Source organism: Cetorhinus maximus, chromosome 3, assembly GCF_964194155.1.
Source record: "Cetorhinus maximus chromosome 3, sCetMax3.hap1.1, whole genome shotgun sequence".
Taxonomy (NCBI): Eukaryota; Metazoa; Chordata; class Chondrichthyes; order Lamniformes; family Cetorhinidae; genus Cetorhinus; species Cetorhinus maximus.
The window spans coordinates 196533053-196560773 of record NC_135881.1 but is presented as its reverse complement, the minus strand read 5'-3'; the positions used below and the strand labels follow the sequence as shown (position 1 = coordinate 196560773).

The following is a 27721-nucleotide window of genomic DNA, read 5'->3' as shown; positions in this document are numbered from 1 at the left end:
GAGTCAGGATTCAGATTTTTAAATTTTGACAACCTAACCAACCCAAACCCACCCATTTTTTGTGGGAGAGGGGGAGCAGTTGGAATTACCCCCATTGCTTCTAAAAGCTTCCTCACCACCAACATTGAACTGGCTGGTCTGTAAATGCCACATTTAATCTGTTGCCCTTTTTCTGAACAAGGGTGCCAACATTTGCTATCCCCCAGTCCTGTGGCACCACCCCTGTATCTAAGGAGGATTGGATGACTGTGGCCAGTATCTCCGCCATTTCTACTTGTACTTCTCTCAGCCATTGAGAATGCATCTCATCTAGACCATGTGACCTATCCACTTTAACCATTGCCACCCTTTCTAGTACCTCCTCTTTGTCAGCTTTTATCTCACCCAATATTCCAACAAACTCCTCGTTCGCCTTAATATAAAATAAAAGCAAAATACCAGATGCTGGAAATCTGAAATAAAAACAGAAAATGCTGGAAAAAAAACTCTTCTGTTTTTATTCCTCATTTACCTTTTTGGCTCTGGAAATGTTTTCTTCCTCGGTAAACATCAGAGAGAAACACTTGAAAGGGAAAAAAATTACGTGCTTATGGGGAAAGAGCATGGGAGTGGGATTAATTTGACAGCTCTACCAAAGAGCCAGCACAAGCATGATGGGCCAAACGGTCTCCTCTGTGCTGTATCAGCTTAGGATTCTATGTATGGAAAAGAAAACATCTACTCTGAGCCACTCCAGCACAATAGACAAAAATTAATGTTCCAAATAGCTTTGAGTGGCAATCTTCAGCAACAATTGTTAAAAGTGCAATTAGAAGTATTACTTTAATCCTCTTTTGTCCACTGCTTTTTCCTCATGTTCCACTGCTATGTTCCCTTGCTTTCAACTCGAGGACAGTACTATCTGTTGTCAGGGTGCAGTGATGGTGCTGGCTCTGGTGAGTCAGTTCAACGTGTTCTTCCTGAGGCTGAATTCAAGGACTACGCACAGTGTGGCCTACACACTTCCTGTTGACTGATCATGGGTTTCTGTGCAGTCATTGAGCAGCACCTAAAATATGCTTGCACGGACATGTACTTCCCAAAGTGCAGAGAATTGCATTAATGAGCACAGATAAAGGCATTTTCTCTCTGAGGTGCTGCCTGGGTTGCCTTGATATCAGCTACTCTCCTGAAATGGATTCTTTTATCATTTCAAATAATTTATACAGGGAGAGGATGTACAGTATAATGGACTAAAATATTATGTAAAGAAATAAAATAAACAAACACTTGAGTGTTGATTTTAAAAATCCTGCTTGAAACACTTTCACTTTGTGCTGCTGATTAACCCTGCTATTTGCATTTCCACTGATCGTTGGTTATATTTTCTTCTGTGCTGTAGCCAATGCGATGAAGCCAATTTTTTTTGTTCATGGGATGTGGACGTCACTGGCTGGGCCAGCATTTATTTCCCATTTCTAGTTGCCCTTGAGAAGGTGGTGGTGAGCTGCCTTCTTGAACCGCTGCAGTCCATGTGGTGTAGGTACACCCACAGCGCTGTTAGGGAGGGAGTTCCAGGATTTTGACCCAGCGACAGGGAAGGAACAGCTGACTTGGAAATATATCGCCGTTCCTTCACTGTCACTGGGTCAAAAACCTGGAACTCCCACCCTAGCAGCACCGAGGGTGTACCTACACCACATGGACTGCAGCGGTTCAAGAAAGCAGCTCACCAGCACCCTCTCAAGGGCAACTAGGCTGGGCAACAAATGCTGGCCTAGACAGCGACGCCCACATCCCGTGAATGAATAAAAAGAAAATTGGCTTCATCAAGAGGGATAACCTGAAATCTTCCCATGGATGGAAACGTGTACTCATTACAAGAATGACGCTGAGTTGATGGTGAATATTGTATGGCATGGCCAGGGCTCAGTGTTGGGACAAACATTGTTCCTAATTTACATAAATGACCGGGATTCATAAATGCAAAGCAACATAGTCAGATTTACAGGCGATACCACAAGGCAGGACGGGGGAGTGGAATTGGGGTGAGGCAGCTCAGAGATTTCAGCATCGAAGAAATTGGGGTTCAGTCTCATAATGGTTACGTTATGGACTGCTTAATCCAGAGCCCTGAACTGATGATCTGAAAACACGGGCGGAATTTTTCGCTCGGCGTGTGCCCGGCCCGCTCGAGTGTGAAATAGCGCGCGATGACATTGGGCGAGCGTCTCGGCGCCATCGCGCACTCGCGCGATGTTTCGGTCGGCGGGTGCGCGCGAGAGTCAGAAGCATGCCCCGCCGATAATTAAGAGGCCTATTAAGGCCATTAAAGTTGTAGTTAACGGAGATTTCTCATTGCCTGTCTTAACGTTACGGCTGACGGGTGGACAAAGAAGCCAGGCGGGCCTTTGCATTTTTCAGGAACCCTCATCCACGGGCGGGATGAGCTTTCCGTTATCAAATTTAAAAATTAAAATGCATGGACAGGATTTTCACCTTGTATATGTTCAGGTGACCGATTCTGATACGTGGGCATATTTTCCGGATTTTAAAATCCGGATTTAAATTCCACAGCTCTCTGAGGCAGCTCTCTGCCTTCAGGGAGCTTTTATTCCGCGCTCCCCCCCGGACTTCAGCACTCGCCCTCCTCCCACCCTCACCACCAAACCCCGGCAGCACTGAGCCTTTCAGCACGCGTTTCACGCTGGCTGGCCATTAGTTGGGCAATTAAGGATGGGCAATAGATGCTGGCCTTGCCGATGATGCTGACTTTCTACGAATAAATTAAAAACGTGTTGGAGAAATTACTTCAATGTGCAAAAAAAAAAATTGAGATGAAATTTAATGAAGATAAATGCATTAATGCACCGCACATATGATGGAAAATGAGAAGCTACATATGTTAGTCTATATTTATATGATACCTTTGAAGTCCTCGGTACATCTCAATGCACTTTACAGCCAGTGAATCTCTTTCAAAGTGTAGTCATTGCCATTATATAAATACATGCAGCAGCTAAATTAGACACAGCAAGGTCCCACAAACAACAGTGAGATAAATGATATATTTTAATGTTGCAGGTTGAAGAATAAATATTGATGAGGGAACTGGACAGCTCCCCAGTTCTTATTCAAGTCATTTAGGGGTCATTTAGATTCACTTCAGTTTATGGTTTCACCTGAAAGAATCCACCTCTGGCAATGCAGCATTCCTTCAGTAATACCTTGAAGTGATGCGTTCAAGCCTCTGGAGCAGAGCTTGAACATACAACATTCTGATTCAGAGGCAGGAGTGCTTACACAGAGACAAAGCTCGGAATGAGGGATGTTTGTGCTGTTGAGCCATTCCTACACAGAACAGAAATGAAACCAGTCAAACTCATTTCACACAGTCAGCTGAAGAGACTTGTATTCACCTGTGGGAAGAGCATTCAAATCCAACTTCCAAAGATGAACGACCAATGACAAACAGTGCACCAACTGTTCTGGTGATATTTGAACTCCTGAAGTGAGGTGAGAGTGACTGCCCTTGACATCCAGGCCGCATTTGACTGAGTGTGGCATCAAGGTGCCCTAGCAAAACTGGAGTCAATGGGAATCAGGGGCAAAACTTTACACTGGTTGGAGTCATACCTAGTACAAAGAAAAATGGTTGTGGTTGTTGGAGGTCAATCATCTCAGCTCCAGGACATCAATGCAGGAGTTCCTCAGGCTAATGTCCTCGGCCCAACCATCAATGACCTTCCTTCCATCATAAGGTCAGAAGTGGGGATGTTCACTGATGATTGCACAATGTTCAGCATTTGTAACTCCTCAGATACTGAAGCAGTACAAATGCAGCATGAGCTGGACAATATCCAGGCTTGGGCTGACAAGTAGCAAGTAACATTCGTGCCACACAAGTGTCAGGCAATGACCATCTCCAACAAGAGAGAATCTAACCATCGCCCTTTGACATTCAATGGCAGTACCATCACTGAATCTCCCACTATCAACATCCTGGGGGTTACCGTTGACCAAAAACTGAACTGGGCTAGCCATATAAATACTATGGTTACAAGAGCAGGACAGAGGCTAGGAACTGCGTGACGAGTAACTCACCTCCTGACTCCCCAAAGCCTGTCCGCCATCTACAAGGCACAAGTCAGGGGTGTGTTGGAATACTCTTCACTTGCCTGGATGAGTGCAGCTCCCACAACACTCAAGAAGCTTGACACCATCTTGGACAAAACAGCCTGCTTGATTGGCACCAAATCCACAAACATTCACTCCCTCCACCACCGTGGATGCACAGTAGCAGCAGCGTGTACCATCTACAAGATGCACTGCAGGAATTCACCAAGGCTCCTTAGACAGCACCTTCCAAGCCCATGACCACTACCATATAGAAGGACAAGGGCAGCAGATAGATGGGAACACCATCACCTGGAAGTTCTCCTCCAAGTCACTCACCATCCTGACTTGGAAATATATCGTCGTTCCTTCACTGTCACTGGGTCAAAATCCTGGAACCTCCTTCCCTAACAGCACTGTGGGTGTACCTACACCACAGTGGATCAAGAAGGCAGTTCACCACCACATTCTCAAGGGCAACTATAGGGATGGAAAATAAATGCTGGCCCAGCCAGCGACGCCCACATACCATGAATGAATTTTTAAAAATCTGTGGATGAGCATCAGTATTACAGTGATAAGCTTACTTCTACATGTCTTTGATTTCCATATATTTTATTGGGTTTTCGGTCTCATGGGGTGGAGTTTAATGTTGGTGACAGGGGCCTCGCCTGCTGGTTGGAGAACCTGTAGGAGACCTACGTCAACTCTGTTGGGGAAGGCCCGCAGGAATTAAATGCTCACTTAACTGGCCAGCCATGGACCTTACGGGGATTTAGGACCCCTGGGGGCAGAAATCCCACCCTTACCCCGAGAGCTGACAGCAATTAGAGGCTGGCGGTTCTCCACTGCCTGTCAGCACCACCCCTCCCACTGGCTGCTGCTGGTAATGCACCCACCAGAAGCCTAGGGTCGCTGAGCGACCCAGGCCACAGGTGCGTGAGGGTTGGATGGCGGTCTCAGGGAGGGGGGTCACTGACTAGCAAGTGGCTCGTAACACGTCCACCTCTTCCTGATGATGATGGGTCCCTCGATCAGGCACTCGGTGCCTTTGAAGGAGAGAAACCACCACCTCCCCAGCCACCACCCCCACCAAGAAGCCTGTAAGCAACTCTCACAGAGTTTGCTTTTTGGGCTTCCCACATAGCAACTACCCTCCCGTCCACAAGCCTTCCTGCCCCGGACTTAATCGGGGGTGGGGAGGTGCGAAGGCAGCTCTCCAAGCTCACTGCTGGGAGGGGCAGGCGTGGGGCATTAAATTCCACCCATGGCCTCTGGTCTAGAATCTTTAAATGGTTGACTTAGAGATCCTAAGGTTGCCCTAAAGTTGCTGAGAGTTGAAGTTTGGAGAAACGAATTGCAGCAACTGCTTTAGCTAGATTAGAAGTGGAGTTGGCTAGCACAGGCGCTTTTTCATTTTATCTGAAAGCAATGGGGGTGTGAATGCTTGTACTGAAATGGTGGGTCAAGAAGGATGTTTCCTCTCACCTTGTGCTTTTGTTCGTCAGTGGGCTACATGTAAGGACCTGTTTGACGAAGTCACATATACAGAATATCTGTGAAAACATTAAGCTTTTAATTAAACATATCGACTAGCTTGATGATTAGAATGCAACACCCAACAATAACAGCAACAATTCAAGAGAGGTGATGGAGAAGTAAAGCTGGCTGTTGCCTGCGTTCATGTGGAACGTGACCCCGTGTCTTTGGATAATGTGTTAAAGGGCAGCATTTAGGTGAGTAACATTGGGGATCAAGTGTAGATCCTCAGGGTCTCCAGAAATTGTGGTGTGTGAGCAGTGAGTGAAGCAATCGAAGGAAATGCTCTGGCTGTGACTGGAAAGGTAAGAGCTGTCCCAAGCGAGGGGGGGCCTAATGGACAAAATGAGTTTAGAGAGGGCGTGAGGGAACATAGTAGAGAACATAGAAAAAGATAGTTGGGGAAAACCTTGGTGGGTTTTCAGATGTGGGAGGCTTGTAAAAAATGCCATTGCCTGAATTTCACGCTCCCCGCTAGTGGGTAATTTGTGGAGAGGGGGGGTTGTGGGGGGGAGGGGGGGCGCGGAGTGTGAAATTGAAGGAACGGGATTCCCTCTGGGTTCCTGCCCACTCCAACCATGCAGCGATTTTACACTGGGGGTGGGCAAGGCTTCGGATGGGATGCCCTCCTTTGCCTCAGTTGAGGCCATTAAGTGGCCAATTATTGGCCACTTCAAGGACGTTTCCTGCCCAGCCCCAATTTTTACCTGGCATGGGGAAAGCCCAAAAAAGAATGGGCCTAGATCTTGGGCACGAAGTGGTGGGGGGGTCCCCTTTCTGACTCCAGGCACCCCGCTGTTTAAGGTCTAGTAGCCGCTGGACCACTCTACCCGCCCCGGGCATCTCCCCTGGCACCTCGATCACCTCCTTTGCCACCCCTGTCCCACAGGTCTTCCCTACCCTCCCTGCCCTGGGACCTGCCACCCGAAAAATTCAGACTCATGGGTGCCTTCCCTACTGCCTACCCACCTGCCCCTCCTTCCACTGCAATTTTACAAGTGGCAGGGAAGACGTTGCCCAGCCCACTTGCTCTTGTGCCAAATTAGGCCACTTCTCACCTCCGCTGCTATCTCGCAGATGGTGGGCTGAACCAGTGAAGGGTCGGGAACTCAAAGGTAACACACCTCGGGCTTCAGGTGCAAAAGGAGCGGTGATGTTGTCTTCACGGGCCCCCTCTTTCGAATGGACCTCTCTTGCAAGCTCCAGTTACCCCTGCGTTTCTCCTTTCCCCCACTGTCCCATCCACCTGGGCCCCCCGCCCCCCCATCCTGTACACTGTGGCCTGTCAGCCTAGTCCCAGTGATACCTCTTGCTCCATCCCTACCCCCCCAACATATCTTGCATCAGGCTCCAACGATGAACATTGTTGGGTCTGGGTACAGTTCCAGCAGTGGCCATCGCTCTCAGTGGCGCTGCTGGAGCCAGAGAGCTGCCAGCTATCCGATTGGCCAGCAACTCTCCCGGATGGGGGCAGAAGTCTCGCCTCAAGGTAATTGATGTTAAATCACTGCGGGCCCATGAGACAGGGCGGGAGTGGAAAATACGCCTGCTTCTGCATCCACCTGCTTGCTGGATGCAAAATCCAGCCCCCGGTCTCAGTCCCAAAGATAAAGATCTCCATCAACTTCTCACACATTGTTGGAGAAGGCTGGTCTAAGGACTAAGTGGGGAAATGGGTTATCTTTGTTTTCAAGGATGATCCTGGGGTAGTGATTGTACTTTCAACAGTGAGGTGCTTGAAAAGACCCAATCAGATCTGGCAATGGGCAACTAAAACAATTTTGCTCCAGACATGCTCAAGCCTGTGCTCCTTAGACTTGGGGGAGCAATGAAGTGGGGGGAAGGAGTGTATCGGGGGGAACAACCCAGGTGAAAGATAATAAGATTTTCACTCAAGATAAAGTCGAGTTGAGGGAGCTGTTCACCAGATCAATAGAAGGGGGGGGGGGGGGGGGGGGGGGGGGGGGGGGGGGGGGGGGGGCGGTGAGGTTATTACAGGACTAGACACAGAAGGAAGTGAGCTGGAAGGGGGTGGTGAGGGATAAAAAATGAGAGTAGAAAGGTTTCATGAAATAGCAACGCTAATGGTGTAGGAGGGTTTATATGGAGGGACAAGATTATGGGAAGAGGATGGTGAAATCACAGGAGGCAAGTTGAGATGGAGGTTGAAATCACTGATGGAGGAGTCACTCAATACAATAGCTGAGGTAGGGAATAAGGAAGGATATCTCTGTAAGAAACTCGAAGTGAGTCTTGGGGAGGGGCGGTAGTGAATGAAAGTTTTACTAAAGAGATGCAAGGACTGGGACATGGTGAGGTGCTTAAAGGAGAAGAAGTTACCAGAGGATTAGGGGGAAAAGGTCAAGGCATGATATGATGATAAGGACCACACATAATGGTTTGGGCAGGCAGCTGATGGAAGAAATATTCAGTTGGGGAGGCTTCAGTAAGGGGCAAAGTATCATGAGACATCTTTGTGTCAATGTCAGACTGCTAATACAATGAGCCACAATAATGTGATGAGTAGCAATGATCTTGTTCATGAGTGACCGGGCATTCTGGAGACAATATGAAGAAGGACAATCATTGCTAATCTGCTGGCAGAGTCTAAAGGGTCAGTTGTGGGTGAGGTGAGCGGAATGGGAAGGTGGTTAGTGAGATTAGCTCCAGCAGGCATGCTGGGTGGGAAGGCCGGTGAGAGGAGAGAATGGGACAATTGGAGTTCTTGTGCCAAGGATGCAGTGAAGAGTGCCTCAGTGAACCCTTGGAGTATTCTGAAAGAGGCAGAAAGGATAATTCTGGGCTTATCCAAGCGCAGTTCACGCCTGGGACTTAATGTTTAAGCTATGGAATTTTTATGGAAGAAACTTAAATCACATTGAAGAGTTAGTGAGCAAATCCCCCAGATTTCAAACAAAACATGCTGGAGTCTCCAGCACACTCACCCAGGAGAGCACCTCTCTCATGGGATGCTGTAGATCAGCGGGTTCCACACCAGTTGTTCAATACTCAATACTCTTCTCATAATCTTGTCCCTCCATATAAACTCTCCTACCCCTTAGCGTTGCTATTTCATGAAACCTTTCTACTCCCGTCCTTGTATCCCTCACCACCCACTTCCAGCTCACTTCCTTCTGTGTCTAGTCCTGAAAAAAATCTCACCCCCCAAGTCACATTGACCTTCCATTCTCCACACCAGCAACCAGCTTAAACAATCTCACAGCCATACATACACACCAATGGTTAGAGCTTACAAAAGCAAAAAGTGTTGTGACTGAAACACACCATTTTTCACACAGTGCAATGAGTTATCGCTGGTTGAGTGACTCATTTTTTTCTGGTTATTTTCGTAAACCTGCCTTACTTAGGCAATAGTATAGAACAGAGGCAGACCAAGAAAGCACTTTGTTTTGCCCAATAAGCAATTTGCCAAAATGTTCTGATTTGTTCAAATTGTGGGACATTGATGCACATACTTATTATTCACAACATTTTCATTGGAAATAGCTACAGTTGAACATGAATGTCATGTTCAGATAATCTACAAGATTCTGGTCAGTCACACTCCCGGCAGACAGACAACAGGAGGACGTAGCCGAGAGTTTAGAACACCCTTTATCTCTTGTGATAATCCTCATGAAAGAAAATGGAAAAATAAATAAAACAAATCGTTTCGATTTAGACAAAAATTACCTCTACACATGGGATATGTGCTCAATACTCATTGAGAAACTTTAGTACACATTTTAAGGGCAGAATCAGAATCCATTCATGTACTTGCTGATTCTCGCAGCCTCATCAATAGTGAAATAAGTTGCATTTCTTCTGTTTCTCCTTAGCCTATATGAGAAGGAAGAATTGGCAACTACAATGAATGAGCCAAGAAGATGCTCTCTGAATTGCCTTTAAGAACCAATTATTAAAAAGGATTGTGATGATGTTGGCTTGCCCTTACTGGTGGCAAAAACTGCTATTTTCTTTTGATGTTTATTTTCCTTTATAAGATCAGCCATGCTGGTGCTTGTGATGTAAGCACTCTGCAACAATATATACATTTTACTCTTAATCTCTTGACTATGAAATAGGAAAATACATAAGAATATAGGGGGCAAGAAATCATTGTTCAACCAATGCACCTTCCAGAGTTAGTTCCAACATCCAGACTGACCATTTTTATCCCAATCTCAAAAGGCTTGCCTTTACTTAATCCAGAACTGGCCTTTCTGAATGCTGCCGCTAATGTAACATCTACTATTTTAAGTATCAAACTCAGTGACTGAAAGTGTGAAGAAGTTCTTCCTTGTACAGAGCGCCACTTGCAGTTTCTATATGTGCACTAGTTTCCCCAAACTAATGTTAAACCAAATACTTTTCTACACTCATAAATTCCTTTCATCATTTCAAACACTTGAAGGTTGCCCTTCCCTACTTTCTTTCATTTTCAAGTGAGAATAGTATATGAATGAAGATTGAGGATACAGTAAACTGGTTATCTCTTGCTTACCCAGATTAATCGTCCTGCACTGAGAGTCGTTCAAGGGTGATAATGTTTAAACCCATAGATCGCTGACACAAGGCAGAACATCTTGGATGTCATTGTCCAACACTGGAGCTTAGTTCAGACAGTCGAAAAGCAGGAACAAGCAGACTGTCAACAGGTTCCCAGATTGTGTAGAAGACATCCCAATCTGAGGGTTAATATCAGATTGGTCAGAACTGATAGATACACAAGTAGCAAAACTGCAGTAACTGTGGCATTAATTTCATCTCATGCCCCTTTGAAATGCCAGGCAGGAAACTACAGTTTAAATTGATTAGTAGTGAAACCAAGAAGTTGGTCACTATTTGTTGAGCAAAGGTACTAACTACAGTTTTGAGTGTCCAGGATAGGATGGGAGAGATGGGTTGTGAGGGTGAGCAACTCTCCAGGAGGCAAGAAAGCAGCTTGTTTGTACTTTTGAGTTTAAAAACAGAGCCATGTGCACATTACAAGTTATAGGGCAGAATCATCCCAGATTGGCACTAAGTGCGGTAGCGGGTGGGTGAACGATATTTGACCCGCCAGCCGCAATGGCAGCTTTTCACACTGTATCGTCCCAAACTTGCGGCATTAGTTACGCATTCCCAGGAAAAACACAGTTTCGATGGTGGGTGGGCTCTCATTCGCCCGCCACAGTCACCTCGCTGCTTTAGCACGACGGGCGCCATATTTAAAGTCTAGCCGCGCACACACATCTCAGTGCTTCCAGCCCACAACTGTTGCAGGGAAGATGTCCACGAAGGGCAAGATGACTGCAGCCCCCAGGTTTAGCGCCGCATCACTGGAACACCTTTTGGATGCCGTGGAGGCTTGCCACGATGTCCTCTACCACTCTGGCCGCAGGATGGGCAGCAGCGTGACCAACCATACCTGGGAGCTGGTGGCAGCTGTGGTCAGCACCAATGCCCTTCAAAAGAGGACAGCCACCCAGTGCCACAACAGGATGAATGATCTCCTCATGAATAACCGCCAGGGTAAGTCACTGTTCTCACACTCTCAAACCCATCACACATTTATAGGGATCTCACCCTCAGCCAGTTCAAGGGACATCACCATTCACTCTCACATACACACATTCATTGTCTTCATCCTGTCCATGGGACCACTCACCACCCACATATGCCAGGCATACTTCTCAACTTCTCATCTGGCCTGGCTGGTGTCCTGCTTACACTCTCTCCATTCACCTTCATGCAGGACAAGCTGGCACACAACAAGAGGGAGAGCTCGCAGACCGGTGGAGGAATGCCTGAAATCAAGGTCCTCATAGACTTTGAAAACAGAGCCATCCAGCTGGCTGGCGAGGATCTGGACCGGTCCTGTGCTGACGGTGAGGTTGGCGGTGCTCTACCAAGTGCGGGTCCAACTGTGCAATATCCATCAGACAACCATGCTGTGAGTGATGTGTCCTGTTTCACAGGCCACTGCCTTTCACTAATTATCTCCCCTTGCTTTCACAAGCACATCTGAGAAACAGTCGACAGAGTCCATGACCCAGGGCCTCCAATCAAGCTCCGAAGAAACCTCTGAAGATGAATCTGAAGGCACCCTCCCTGAAGTCCAGTCACAGCGCTCACCCACACCCTCCACCAGCGCAGAGACACACACCTCGGTGGGACCTAGCTTTAGAATAGCCTCGTGAGAACAATCTGGTGAGCACATCGCACTGTCTGATCCATAGCAGGTGGAAGCAGGGACTTCCCAAATCCCTGGTACTTGGAGGACTGCTGGAGGCCAGAAATTTGCAGAGTTTGAGTCAGATGATGAACATCTGGACTCGGTAATGTCACAGTTCCTGGAGCTGCAAAGGCAAGCTCGGGAGCAACTAGATGTCCGCTGCACTCCTCAGATTGCAAGGCACAGTGGAGGAGTCCGCCTGCCTTCAGGTGAGGTGACAGCGCCGGCATGTCAGCATACCGAGGTCAACACTGGTAGGGTGGCGGCTGCCATGGAGACTTTGGACCAAGACATCAGTCCTACACTGCTACACACACTCAAATCAATCGCTGATACCATAATTGGCCTCCAACACTATGTATGCAAGGGATGCCAGGGAGCTCAATCCCACTCCAGCTCTCCTTCTCCTCATGGAGTCAGCCTGGGATCCTTGGACATCCATAGGGAGGAGAATCAGCAGGTGTCCACCCAGGGCCATCCATTCAGGTGACTCTGGGACTGTCCGGCCCATCCGAATCCCCTCTTACTGTGACCTCCACAGCTCTATCTCCAAAGGCCGAGGAGGGTGCCACGGCAACAGAGCAGGACACCCCCAGAGGATGTCCGCCAAAGTCATCACAGACAGGGCATAGCAGTCAGCAGGCTGCCTCCACCTTCACTGTGGATGTCTGGGAGTTCCATGTGGAATGGTTAGGAAAGTTAAGAATATGTAGTTGCACAGCCTGGGCACGGGTGTTAATCACTTGTACATACTGATCACTATTGTTAATAAACTCCCAAGAATGTCTCCCTGCCTATGGCTCCTTGTTCTGATGAGCCGTGTTCTTGTCACTCAGATATGAAACCTTTCTGCACAGGATAAAGGCAGGTGTCTCAGTCCAGGGCCTCTTCCCTGTGCTTTGTGCAGCTTTCAGACCAAAATGATGATCCGGCCTCACACTCCCTGGACACATTACTGATGCCTGCACCTCAGTGATGCTTGTCATTGCTGCCAGAATGTCGTGGGCAGGAGTCACAGAGTTCCGTTATTCTCTCTGTGTGCTCTCAGCATCTTTGAGGTGGGGCTGACCCTCATCTCTTCAGGATCTGTGACCAGTGACGCTCTGTTCCTGAAGGGGTCAGGTGCTGAAGGCGGACAAAGAATCAGGTGCTTTTAAAGTTTCATGGCTGCGTCTCTATGATATGACCCTGATCACAGAGCGCAAGTGAGCTGCCCTTGGCCAGACAGGAGTCAAACATTCTCAGAGGCTATGTGAAGATCTATGGAGTGTCCTCATTGCATGTTGTCTTCATCCTCCTGCAATCGAGTGACTATTAGGGCCTCCACTGCGTCTCTATGACAGGAGCATTATCACAGAGGGTATTTGTGCCGTCATAAGCCAGATTGGAGTCAAACGTTCATAGATGCAATGTGATGATCTTATGGTGTCTCCTCATTGCATGTTGTCATCATCCTCCACAAACCTAGCAGCTATGAGGGCCTCCCGAGTCCGCCTGCCTTATCTGGCCAGCACGAGGACCTTATCCCTGTCATCACTGCCTTCGAGGACCTCCTCCCCCTCAACCCCGTTGGTGCCCTTCTCATCTGAGGAGACCTCCAGCTCCTCCTCAGCCAGCTCCTCTCCCCGTTGCAGCGCCAGGTTGTGAAGGGCGCAACGGGCAACGACAATGTGTGACACCCTCTGCAGACTGTATTGCAGGGCTCCAGCAGAACGGTCCAGGCACCCGAACCACATTTTCAGCGTCCCAGTGGTTTGCTCCGCCAAGGTGTGAGCTGCAGCGTGAGCCTCATTATACCGTCGCTTGGCTGCAGCCTGAGGCCGCCGCATGGTTGTCATCAGCCACTCCTCTGTGGGTAGCCCTTGTCCCCGAGGAGCCAACCCTGCAGCCCCCGTGGACCCTGGAATATGTCAGGAATCTGAGACTATCTGAGAACACAGGAATCATGCACACTCCCTGGAAACTGTGTGCAGACCTGCAGGATGCGTTTGTGGTGGTCGCACACCAGTTGCACGTTCAGCAAATGGAAGCTCTTGCGGTCGATGTAGTTGACCGCGTGTTGTGACGGAGACCCGAGTGCCATGTGAGTGCAGTCGATCGCACCCTGCGCCTGTGGGAAACCTGAGATCTGGGCAAACCCAATCGCTCTTGCATCCTGGCTGTCCTGGTCCCAGGTGAAATGCACAAAGTTGTGTGCCCTGGTGAAGATGGCATCCGTGACCTCATGGATGCATTTGTGGGTGAAGGCTTGTGATACCCCATAGAGGTCACCTGTGGAGCCCTGAAAGGAGCCACATGCCGCTGTCATTTTCACGGCCACGGGCAGTGGGTGCCCTCCATGTCCCCGTGGCACCAAACCCTGCAGCGGTGGCAAATGTGACCGACCAGTTCCCTAGACATGGACAGTCTTCGGCAACACTGGTTGTCAGTCACCTGCAGGAATGAAAGGCGACGTCTATAGACCATGGGTGTTGCTAAGCGCCAACCAGCGACAGCTCGCTGTGGCTCTTCAGCAATGCGTGCGGGAGCCCCAGCTGCCCCTCCTTCCTGAGGGTGCTGCTCCTGCCTCTGTGCAGCCAGGCGCCTCAGATTCTCTCTTCTCTGTCGTCTTTGCTCTGTGTATGCCACAGAGCATACTGCTAGGTCACCAGGCTCCATGCTCCTGATGTACTCCTCCTGCAGGATGAAAGAGAGAGACACGTGGGTTAGGATGGGTGAACTAAGAACCTGTCCTGGTTAAGTCTAAGGGCCCCTTCACGCATCTCAGAGAGTGCTGGCCACCACTTGGATGGCCAGAGTTTAATGCGCTGCATGGCTGCCCGAAACCTCAACCACCTCTGTCCCACTCCACCAGACCGATTGGCAGCAGCTTCGTCCACTGCACTGCATGTTGTTCTCTTAGCTCAGGTGCAGGCATTCCCCTAACCCACACTGCAAGGCTGCACTGTTAGCTTGAGCCATGGGGGAGACTGGTCTAAACTGGGATGATGACATTGCAAAGGGCTGCGAGCTCCTCCACCAGTGACGACTCCATGGCCAACTTTCGCAAGGAGGTTGTACAACGTGTGCAGTCGTCCAACTGTTCTGCAGTCCACTAAAATGCTCATTCGTTTGCAGTCTATGCCCAAGGGGTGAAAAGCTTTGGAGCACTTGGTGACACTTTGATGCCCGTGCATTACTTGAGTGGGCAAATAAGCCAGAGGCTCGACTCCAATCATATCAATGTGGCTGTGCCTGAACTCTCTCAGCTGCAGAGGAATGGTCACTTTATACAAGGTGTCTCTAATGTGTGGCCACTTCTCTCGCCCACCCATCCCCCACCCCGAATGCTTGTGAGCTACATTTAACCACAGAAGAGCCCTAGCAGCCCCTCCCCCTCCCAAGTCACCTCAACTGCAGGGCTGGCCTTGTGCACCACCCACCCTCCGCGCCTCAAGCCTGAAGTCCAACAGGCAACCCTGGTGAGCGCTGCACAATGTTATGGTGCACTCACCTCCCAGTTCCCCTCAAAGTGCAGCCTGCAAACTGCATGCCTTTTATATGCTGTTGTGAAACATGTCGACATACTTTCCTGCCTATGTGGATGGGCGATTCCAGTTTGGGGGGGCGGGGGGGATGATTCCAGTGGGCAGGCCTAATAATGATATGCAGATGTATTACAATGAGGTTCCTGACATCCGATAGCAGGAAATGAGCGGATGATCACAAACTGGTTTCACTCCGTTGTGAACATAAGAACATATGAACAAGGAGCAGGAGTAGGCCATTCAGCCCTTTGAGCCTGCTCCGCCATTTAATAAACTCATGGCTGATCTCATCATAACCTGACATCTGCATCCCACCTAGCCCTGATAACCTATCACCCCCATCACCCCCTTGCTTACCAAGAATCTATCCACCTCTGCCTTAAAAATATTCAAAGACTCTGCTTCCAGCATATTTTCAGAAGAAAGTTCCAAAGACTCAAGACTCTCTGAGTGAAAACATTTTGCCTCATCTCTGTTTCAAATGGGCTACCCCTTATTTTTAAACAGTGACCCCTAGTTCTCGATTCTCCCACAAGAGGAAACATTCTCTCCACATCCAACCTGTCAAGACCCCTCAGGATCTTATATGTTTCAATCAAGTCACCTCTTACTCTTCTAAACTCCAGCAGATACAAGCCTAATCTGCCCAACCTTTCCTCATAAGACAGCCCACCCATTCCAGGTATTAGTCTGGTAAACCTTCTCTGAACTGCTTCCAAGGCATTTACATCCTTCCTTAAACAAAGTGACCAATACTGTACACAGTACTCCAAATGTGGTCTCACTAGTGCCCTGTACAACTGAAGCATAACCTCCCTATTTTTGTATTCAATTCCCCCCAATAAATGATAACATTCTATTAGCTTTCCTAATTACTTGCTGTACTAGCATACTAGCCTTTTGTGATTCATGAAGTAGGAAACCCAGGTCCCTCTGCACCTCAGAGCTCTGAAAACTTTCACCATTTAGATAATATGCTTCTATTCTCAGACTAATACCTGGAATGGGTGGGTTGTCTTATGATCAAAATGGGTAATTTCACATTTTCTGACATTATACTCTATTTACCAGATCTTTGCCCACTCAATTAACCTATCCACATCCCTTTGTAGCCTCCTTGAATCTTCTTCACAACTTACATTCCCACCTATCTTTGTGTCATCAGCAAATTTGGCAACCGCCCCTTCCATCCAAGTCATTTATATAAATTGTAAACAGTTGAGGTCCCAGCACTGATCCCTGTGGCACACCACTCGTTACATCTTGCCAACCTGAAAAAGACCAATCGCACCGTATTGTCCATTCATGCCACCAAACATGCAGGCGGGCACAGAAAATCCTGGCCATAGGGTCAACATTAGGAATCATGCTAAAGGAGTGGAATGTGTAAAGTCAAGGCAAGGGAGGAAGGTGCAATTTGATGGGTGACTGGCAAATGAGCATTGGATTCTACTCAGAATAAGAATGGGTAATATTAATTTTGCTCTATTCTGTTAACTAACAATTAAAAATTTATGTGTATTGATTATTTACTTGTTGATAGTAAAATAGCCAATACAACAATATCAATGTCAGTCTTGAACCATTTGACACTTCCTCCACCAATTATGATAGTTTGATCTTAATCAGTTTCTCTTCAAAGCTCAATTATCTAAAACCTGGAATCATCTTTCTTTCTCTCTTCTGAATACTTGCTGCTGCCTTTTCACCGTGGTTATAATTTTGGTCACCACAATTCTACTCTATTTATGGTCTCACTTCAGTAATGTTGTGCTTATGCTTCAGGGACTTGCTTCTTGACAATATTTCCCTGCTTTTGCAACTGCTGCCCTGTGCTAGGATTGCTCACCCTGTGGAATACAGCTGCAGTGGGACTCTTTCCAATTCAAGTTACCAGTAGCGTCAATCTCATCCTCCAGTTAGCTGACTGGGAACTCAGTGCAGCTGCCGTGAAATAGCATGGAGCGCGGCTTTGAAAGGGGAAAGAAGTGACATTGATAGAGGTGTGTTGGAGAATGGGAAGCGACATCCATTGAAGAGCAACATGTGAGAGGCAGCACAGAATGTAGTTCAGTGATGAGTGTTAAGACAGGCGGATGGTAAATGCCAGGCTGCCCAAATTCCAGAGGGAAACTTGAAGCAGCTGCCACAACTATTTGCCGTTTGTACTTATTTTGAGATGCGGGCTTTGAGTCAAGTGAAAAGAAGACCACCAAGTCTTATAGATTTCTTTAAAAACTAAATTAAACTTTTATTAATAGAAGAAATGATTTTAAGCACATACATAGATCTACAAATTACTACTATGACAACTTCTAAATCCCCTAGTTAATATAAACACCAGTTACACTTTCGTTAAGGCAAGTGAGACACACAGGTTTTAAAAGACCCAGGCAAAGTAACACACAATACCCTGAACAGTCGAATTCAAAGTAAGTTTTTCTTAGCTTCAGTTCCTTGTAGGCAGCAGCTTGAGGCTTAGATGCTGGAGGTTTATCACACTTGTGTTAGATCTTAGAATACCTTTCCTTACACACAGCCCTCTCTCCTTTATACTTATTTTCCCCTTTGAATGCAAGTTCCCATTGTTTCACTATGTCTTTGGACTTTTACCCCTCTAATAATAAAAATCTAGTACCAATTTTACCAGCAATCTTTGGGAAAAATAAACATACTGTTTCTTAACTTCTCCTGGCTCGGTGTAACATTTCACCCCCTCTCTGGAATTCAGTTAGTCTGCTTTATCTAAAAATGCAAATGTTCCCTTTACACCTCACATTCTAAAACTTCCCCCATGTTTACCTACTTAACATTTCAAATGTAGCTTATCTTCTGATACATCAAAACCTTCAGACCAGCTGCATTTAATTCAATTAAGTCCCCCGCACACATGCACACTTAGACACAGATCCTACTTTACAATAAATTCCAATAACATTGACAATTATTATATCTCCCTGACAATGAGAAATTGATGATTTTAAAAAATCAATAGTGAATATTGTGTGAGAATGAAAGGAAACTCCTTACATTTAACTAACATAACTGAACATCCTTTATTTCATAATTGTATTTCCTATTTTTAGGAGTGGGATTACCAATGAACCAAAGCAAAGGATGTAATCATGCTGGTTCGACCTACCCTTGCACCCTTCAACTCAAAACATTGCAAATTTGACATTTTTAATCTGTTCGACAATCCAAAACCTGAAAGAGTGATACTCCACACGTGTACTAGTAATAGTGCCAGAGAGGTCGATTGACAGTAATTGACGTTTGTCACATAGTTGAAAGGATACTTATGCTTGTAATGACAAGGCTTAAGTTTCTGTGGCAAATTTAATGGTAAATTAATGGGCAAATACATTGGGACGGAATTTTCTGTCAAAATAAGGGCGAGACTGATGAAGTTCGCTGTTCTTTATGGGTAAATGATACAGGAAATTCATTTGAGGAGCAGGTACACAGTTAAATGTTAATATTCAAAAGTCGCTGTCCAATATGGTGGACAGGACGTGCATGCTCATTATTTACCAGAAGTACACTGCCTGCAATATTGGAAATGGCCAAAAAAAGATGAGCATGGAATGTCCATACCTGAAACAGGCATTAGGCACTTTAGACATGCAAATCAGGGAGCTGGCTGCTACATCCAATGTAAGATCCCAGAGGAGAATGGCTTCTTGATACACTTCCTACTCTAAATACAGCTTAAAACCGGAGCTGATGAGGAAAATTCCGCCTGCAACTTTATGCCTTCACGAACGGCCGTACATTTGATTCCCTCTCTTGTTAACCCATGACATTTGAAGAACGGGATTCATGAAAGTCATTTCAAATACTTCGTGTGAATAGAGGTTTCTTTTAAAATGGTCCAGTTTGGCCATTTCAGAATTTTACAACCCAAAAAAATTCCTCCATCTGTTAAATTTATCGCCTGGTAGAATGTCATATCGATATGTGCCTGTGCTGACGGTATGAATGTAGCTCACAGAGTATTCCGCCTCACCTCACACCCGCCTGAGCTGTTTTGTCTTACAAGAAGGCAGGTCAGAAAAATCCTCTCCATCCTTTGCCTTGAGTCAAGAATCTCTTTCACACAATGCAAGCAGAATATGTCTGTGACTCACTAAGGGAGTTTAAACTCAATTCCATTTCTCTGAGAGCTAAATAGGAATGTGATTAAAACAAGTCACTTGAGAATGGCAGATGGAAAGCCTGTTGCCGCTCTGTGTAGAGCTCCTCTCTACAAACAGGGCAAGAGGGACCTAATTTCAATTAGTACATAGAGGTTTCTACATCCTCTTGAGGCCTTATTTGGTGGATCAAAATGATTTGCTATTAAAATAGAAAATGCTGGATACACACAGCAAGTCTGGCAGCAACTGAAAACAGAAAAGATAGGTTAACAGCTCGGATAGATATCTTCCTTTGAAACTGACAGCTGTGGTTCAGTCTTTACTGCAATAAATTTATTCATGCTCAGAGATAGCTGGCAAATGCCAGTGTGGGCTTAATATGAACTGAACTTGTATCTTTTCTCTGATTTGAATGAGCAGCATGTTCAGGTTTATCAATTAACACCAAATAACTTACTGAGAATACATGTTCTCTCAGCAGTTCAGAAAGTAACATACTTCCCGACCAATGCGTACAGGCTAAAACTACTTGGTCAGATTTATCTATGTAAAATGATATACAGAAGTAGAAAGACAGAAAACAACACTAATTTCATACAAAAGGCAAGCACACACAGTAAACTCACCTGTCTATTTAAAAAAACAGATAAAGAAGTTGGGGCCAATTTCACAGCCACCACCTGGCAGGAACAGGGCAGTAACAGGTTGAAAACACCACCTTGTTTCTGCTCCTGGTGTGCCATTTTCTTTCAGTCCTTGTGTTTTGGAGGTACTAATGGGCAGAACTTGAGCCACGCACGATTCCCCAAGAGCACCAAACATTGACCTGTCTACCCAGCACTTACTCTCCACCCAAGCAAATAATCCTAATCCATTTACCCACTCTGTTCCCATATCCTTCAATCCCCGTCTCCGCCTATAACAATGCGGGGAAACTTATGTGTGACATCTATTTTGCGTGACATCCAGTCTGTACCAACTGTATGCGAGACGCACAACTTCATATATAGTGGATTCTCATGGCGTGTGATAAGTCAGAGAAATTAGTTGCTCCCTTACCTGTCTCTTTTTTCTTCTTCAGGTTTTTTCTGATTTCTGCTTTTCTCAGCTCTTTGTCTTTTCCCTCTGAACTTTCCTTTCCGCCCAGGGAAAAGGGAGTTCCTGACAGACTGTTGGGTGGACTGGCCTGGTCTGGAGAGAAAAGAAGTAATTGAGAGTTGCAGGTTACAATATCCAGTGCTTCCCCATGCTTTCCTTTCCTTTTTACCCCTCTTCTTCCTACCACCTATACACTCTCAGCTTTTCCTCCTCCTCTCACTCTGATGCTACTCACCTCACTCTGAACCATGCCTCCACTCTCGTCTCACACCGACAGATTTGACCAAATAACTCATTGTATGGGATCAGGACCACAAATAACTAATCAAGAGTGTAGGTAGCCCTGCAGATAAAATCTCTCTCCTATGCATTGATTAAACATCCCATTCTGTGGTCTCTACACTTCATTAAGCACATGCTAGCTGTTTATTTCCTAATGTTACTCAGGGTCAGCGTTTAATATTTCATCTTATTTTTTTTAAATAGGTGTTTCGTTAAATATGAAAAATAGTCTATTCCCACAACATAGTTTGAGGGGAGAAGTGGAGTTAGCACTCAAAACAAACTGGTGAACACACAAATTTCTTCAGTGCAACAGCTTCACATACACCTCAATCCCTGTTACATCATTCGTCACTTGAAGCTTCCTCCCTAACAGGGAAACTATTTATAAATACTCTATGCACACCATGGGGAGGTGGTGGCATAGTGGTATTGTCACTGGACTATTTCCAGGGACCCGGGTTTGAAATCCACCACAGCAGATGGTGAAATTTGAATCCAATAAAAAAATCTGGAAATCATGAAACCATTGCAAAAACCCATGTGGTTCACTGATGTGCTTTAGGAAATCTGCCATACTTACCTGGTCTGACCTACATGTGACTCCTGACCCACAGCAATGTGGTTGACTCTTAAAAATGCCCTCTAAACAAGGGCAATTAGGGATAAATGCTGGCCTAGCCAGCGGACGCCACATCCCATGAACGAATATAAAAAAATTTTTTAAATCATTTTCTCCATTATTTGTAAAAGTCTTGGAAATTTAGGTTGAATGGATAATTTGAGGGGAATAATTTGCTTAGAATTATATTGGTCTTTCCAAAATGCAACAGATCACTAATCTAGTTATTAGGGATCTAATTAGAGCAGGGAGGAGGTTGTAGCAATTTGTCTCATCAAAACTCCCAGATTGTCAAATACAATGCACTCAAATTTCCCACTACTTATAGGCACATCAGGGATCAATGAAGGGAATTGGTTTTTTTGCTAGGTTTACACCCTGTTTTGGTGCTGAGAAAATTTCTGGTGTAATAAGGAATGATGCTTACTACGTCTATCGCTTTTATAGCAGCCTTGCGCAAATCAAATACTTACGACATTATCAGGCAAATTTCTGAATTCTCATTATTGTTCCCATTGGATAGTGTGCACATAGACAACTGAATAAATGAAGCTGATGACCAGCGGATCCCAGTATCCTGCTTTATTCAAAGGAGCTCTTCATCTGTAGAACCTTCGTTGATATCTCAGCATTTACTCATGGATTTAGATGTTTCTTTCAGTCGGTAAGTTGCCAAGATCTTCTGCAGATGGCCGGAAAGAGGGAATCTTCAGTAATCTACAAGTTTTGCCCACCACCACAATACATTGAAACCGAGGGTTGGCCTATGGGGGTCCCTCTTTATATCATGCTTGTTGAACAGGAGGAAGATTCCCAGAGGGGTGTACCAGGAGGCACAGGAGAAGACTTAAGCCAACCTGTCAATAGCCATTCATATATGTTTATAAGGCCAGGAGATTGTAGAAAAACATGACTGAGGAGCTGTGCCTCAGGGAACCTTGGATAATATCTGTCAGCATCTTGATCCAGGTCTTCAGCAGATTTCCAGTGTCCAACAACTTTGCCAATGGTGGTAAAAGTTATGCTCCCAACCTTTGTGCTACTGGCTTCTTTCAGGCAACTACCAGGAATTGTATAACATCAGTTAAGGTGCAATCTATGCATGTATAGTGAAGTGATAGATTCCCTCTTTAGGAAAAGCTGGGAACTTAATTAATTTTGGTCTGATAGCATTGCAGTAATATAACAGTTTGATACTATTCTCCAAAAGCAATAGATAGTATCCATGTTGCCATGCAGGCCCCATCCAGTGACACAATGAATTTCCTTAACAGAAGGGAATGCCACTCCCTCAATGTCCAACTAGTATGTGACCAGCAGCATTGAATTTGTCAGGTGAATGCCTGCTTTTCTGGGAGTTACCATGGTGCCTTTGCCAGGTGGCAGATGAGCCTGACAATGCTTTCTTGGGGAAGATATGAAAGTGTATGACATGAAGGTATACCTGTTGTTTCTCTGGCTGATGACTCCACTTCCAGCTGTGGAGTTGTTACAATGAGGTATAGGCATCCACCAGGGTGGTCATAGAGTGTACTACTGGAGTACTGAAAGGGTGATTCCAATGTTTCGATAGATATGGAGGAACACTACAGTATGCCGCTAAGTGGGCCATTGACACCTTGAGGGCTTGCTGTGTACTTCACAGCTATGTTTTCCAGAAAGATCCGGAACTGGAATCCCAGGGGAGGAGGGTTTGACTGCTGGGATAGCAGAAGAAGCTGCAGGTGAAAATCAGATGGCTCTGGGATTCGAGGAATCTGATAGTCCCAGCTGCCAGATGTTCGCCAGAGATTGACATCTCTACTCCACACACCTCTCACTATAGTCTTGATTTTAACATGGAGCGCTTTTAGGTGGGGAGGGCGATCTCTATGGAGTCTCCGGGATGAGCTCCAGGCCATTCTAACTCCTGATCCTCGTTTAAATATATCTCAACAACTGGCTGCACAAAGCGGGCAGGAATGACGCAAGGCCATTGGGCATAAGCCTGATAATGTCAGGGACTCAAAGGAACAGTCACCGGCACATCTGCCTCTACCAAGTGAGCTCTAGGAAGCAAGATTTGACAAGTGAATAATCCTTACAGTTGGGTGTTGTCACAGCACCCCACAGTCATCGGTCAGACTGGGCTCTGAGTCTGATGTAGGTGGCCCATGCACTTGGAGGACAGTGGCATAGAGCTAATGTCCCTGGATTAGTAATGCAGAAGCCTAGGCTAATGCTCTGGAGACATGAGTTCAAATCCAATTATGGCAGCTGGAGGAATTTAAATTCAATTAATTAATAAATTTGGCATAAAATGCTAGTCTCGTTAATAATGATCATGAACCAGACTGTTGTAAAAACCCATCTGGTTCACTAATGTCCATCAGGGAAGAAAATCTGCTGTCCTTACCTGGTCTGGCCTACATGAGAGTCCATTCTAAGCGAATGCGGTTGATCCTTAACTGTCCCCTAAAGTGGCCTAGTAAGCCACTCAGTTGTATCCACCTGCTCAAGGGCAATTAGGGATGGGAAAAAAAATTCTGGCCTTGCTCTCATCTCAAGAATGAATAAAAACAAGTGAATGGCGGATTAATTAGCTCAGCTCGGGTGCTTTATGCAAGGATGCAATTTTTAATTTTATCTTTTTGTTTACAGTCACAATGTCAAGTTATGCTTAATTTTTTTATTGGTTTAAAAATTGGTATAAGTGGAAGTTTGCTTTCTTAATACTTGACATTTTTACATACCTTGAAATAAAAGCCACTTTTGTTCACGCTGTTATCTCAAATGCCATTACTTCCCCCAGTCACATAAGGCTTTCAGTCATATTTCATGTAGATAGAAGGGCAAATTTTCCTCCTCACTGCACTGAATGTGAGTAACGTTATCAATAGGATATGCCACTAATCATTTAAAATTTATACTGTGATGCAAACTAATTGTAACTGTTGACTGCCCAATCCACCTTCATTAAATTGGTATTTTAATTACACCAGCATAAAAGATGCACCACAGGGTCGAACATATATTGGAACTTGTGAACTAACTAATCTTATTTAATTCAACATCAATGTCCAGACTACCATTTGTTACATGTAGAAAGCTGGCATAAAAATTACTGACAGTTATATTACCCTACCCGTATTTCTCTGTAAAATGTTCTCTATTATCAGAAGGTACATGTATCGAAAGGTCTCTTCTCAAGCTGTTTACTTCAACGACAGCCCATAAAGGATAGAAATAGCCAAGCAATCCTTCACATTCACCAACCTACAGCTTGCACCGGTCCACCATCTTCACTGTCCCCCATTATCCCCTATGCACTTTATCCAAAAGAATGCACTTCTGATGGTGCAGCACCTGCTCAGTACTGCACTGAAGAGTCAGGCTAGGTTTTTGTGCTCAAATCTCTGGAGTGGGACTTGAAACCACAAACTTCTGACTCTGCAGCAACAGCCCTTCGTAGAGAGTGCTGCCTCGTGTCCCCTCAGTGACCTGCTGCTCATGAGCAATCTGCACCATTCCGTTATCTAAAAAGGAAGAATGTGCAGGGTTACAGGGAGAAGGCAGGGGGAATGGCACCAGGTGAGTTGCTCATTCAGGGAGCTGGTGCAGACGTTATGGGCCAAATGGCCTCCTTCTGTCCTGTAACAATTCTGTGATCTTTGGCTATAAAAGAATGCTGTATCAGAAATAGTCAATTAATCCCTGGTGTCAACAGACAGCTAATAGCTCTACTGAAGTCTGTTTGCCGGGAATGGTGATAAGATGATGAAGCCATACATTGAAATAAAAGAACATTTAATTGTTATAGATCATCAACAGAGACAAGATGCACAGATGGAAAGTATGATTTCTTTCCAAAGGCATGGTGGCAGCTAATAAAAGTTATATGTGATCAAAGTTGACTGATTTCCATATAGACACCTAAAGTTACTGAGGCGAATGTTTTCCTCAATGGATCCACAAAAAAAATCATTATGCAGTGCTTGATTGAAAATGGATAGTGTGTGACTAGCGTTTAATGTGCAAGAAGAGACCATAGCATATAAATGTCGACATTTCATGACAACTTTTCAACAAAGTAATTCAGAGTAAAATTGACAGGGTCGTTGCTTTGAGCAAGTTTCTTTCAGGAATCCTGTAGGTGGATGTCAAATACAGCACTGAGCCACCTTTTTTGCTTTATGTCTACTTACATCCAACCTCAGCTTCCAATTCATTTCAGTTGAAGAAATTTGAGAGAAAAAAAATCATGGAATGTTATTAAAAGCCAAAAGCAATATTAACTCACTGAAGGTAAAGTAGAAAAATTCAACATTATTTTTCACCCCAGAGTGTGGAGAAACTCTTTCGAGTTATCAACAGTCACAGATTGCAACTCTTTCGAGTACAATCACAGTTCTTGGTTTCCGGGAGTGGGACATGAACCCACAACCCTCTGATTCAAAGGCGAGGGTGCTATGAACTGAGCCACAGCGCTTGCTACCGCATTGAGTGATTGAAGCGATTAGCACAGATCCATTTAAAGGGAAGCTAGATAACTACATGAAGGAGAAAGAAATAGAAGGATATGCTGATCGGGTGAGATGAAATAAGGTGTGAGGAACATAAGCACTGGCATAAGCTAATGAATGGCTGGTCACTGTGCTGTAATATTTATCTGCTGTTTTTCATGTTTGAGATTCTATTGGTATTATTGTTGTCTCAGCCAAACTGTGTTCATTGCCTCTCCTTTGGTTCAATCTTGTTTCTATAAGAACCAATTTTCTTCCCATACTTCATTATCTCTTTACTTCTTTTGTGTCATTCAGTCTCTTTTTATATTTCCAAACTCTAAGCCCTTTGTTTAAAAAAAGTGGTTTCAAAAAAATACATAATTACAATTGATCCAACAGTTCTTAGATTCTCTCTCATCCTTGTGACACAATGACTCTTTCTCCAAAACCCTCACAATTAATTTTTCAGCAAGATTGATCTAGTTCATATATATCTCTCGTCAGCTATTGAGACATTCTTTTCTCACACAAATGCAGCTCAGCATTTCCAAACGCATTTGAGTTTAAAGTACGTGAAGCAGGTACATTATATGTATGCTATGCATTCCCATGCCTAATTAAAAAACAAAGTGTGTATTGACACCACTTTGTCACCAATAATTCAGAGGTAAGGCGGGATTTACTGCTGGATGTACAACAACCAGTATACGTCAAGCACACAAAATTTATTTACTTGGCAAACAACAAACAGAGTCTATTTGAAAAGTGCACTGTAGTAAACAGTTTATTTACTCAGCAGGCACAGTCTATTTGAAAAGAGTCTCTAAGAACTACAGCAAACAAAACTCAGGACTGAAACTACAGCAACATCTCCCAATTAAAGCAGGTTGATTTCACCAGCAAAGCAATTCCAATATGGTTCCACCAATGAGGAAGCAACAATGCACTTCTTAACCTTTGGCCAGAACAGACTGACATACTCCCATTGAGCATTAAGGTTTTATTCTGAAATTCCAGGAGGTTTCCAACATGGGTACCCCTTTATAGACCAATTGGTACATGAGCCTGAGGAGAGGCAAATTGCCAATGTTTCTACCCTTCGAAGTTTATTCTGGAATATTTTGTCACTTTTCAAATCTGTGCTCATTTCTGTGAAGTTCTTGGGACAGAAAGTTATATATTCAACCAGAGACGGTTAAAATTCCTTCTTTATTATCTTGTCTAAGCAGACTCCCCCTGCTGGTCCATCTGTATATGGTAGTCTCAAGTGGCCAAAATGCATAATGCAATTTTCAATGCACTACAATTTTTTCTGCATATCTATGTTGGAATTTCACCAGTTAGGTTTCTGTCCTGGCACAGCACTGAAATTGCCCTAACAAACTGAAATTGTACCTTTGTGATGATGGCTGTGGTGCACTATTGCTCCTTGTTCTTCCTGACCTCTCTGCAGTCTTTGACACAGTTGATCTGCTCCAATGCCTTTCCTTCATTGTCCAACTAAGTGGAACTGACCTCTCTTGGTTCTGATTGCACCCAGAGCATTTCCAGTTATGACTTTTCTTACTGTGATAATGGGCTGAATTTTCAGTTACAGGAGGGGGTGAGTAAGGATGCAGGCTTGCACTGAAAATTGCATTCCCAGAGGGCGTCACTGGATCCCAACACCTGTGGAATGCAATGCAATGTTCAAAGGGAGGGTGAGAAGGGGGGGGGAA

General features: G+C 45.3%; 1 protein-coding gene across 1 annotated transcript in view; it reads right to left on the bottom strand.

The window, feature by feature from the left end:
• The window catches only part of LOC144674479 (uncharacterized), an 89569-nt gene extending 64755 nt beyond the window's left edge, over positions 1-24814 (bottom strand). Inside the window, exons 1-2 of the mRNA XM_078535818.1 lie at positions 24775-24814; positions 20577-20708 (exon numbers count right to left, since the gene is read on the bottom strand). Of these exons, the coding sequence (XP_078391944.1) occupies positions 20577-20708; positions 24775-24814 (172 nt within the window). The remainder of the gene's footprint in view (positions 1-20576; positions 20709-24774) is intronic.
• Between the last annotated feature and the right edge of the window lie 2907 nt (positions 24815-27721).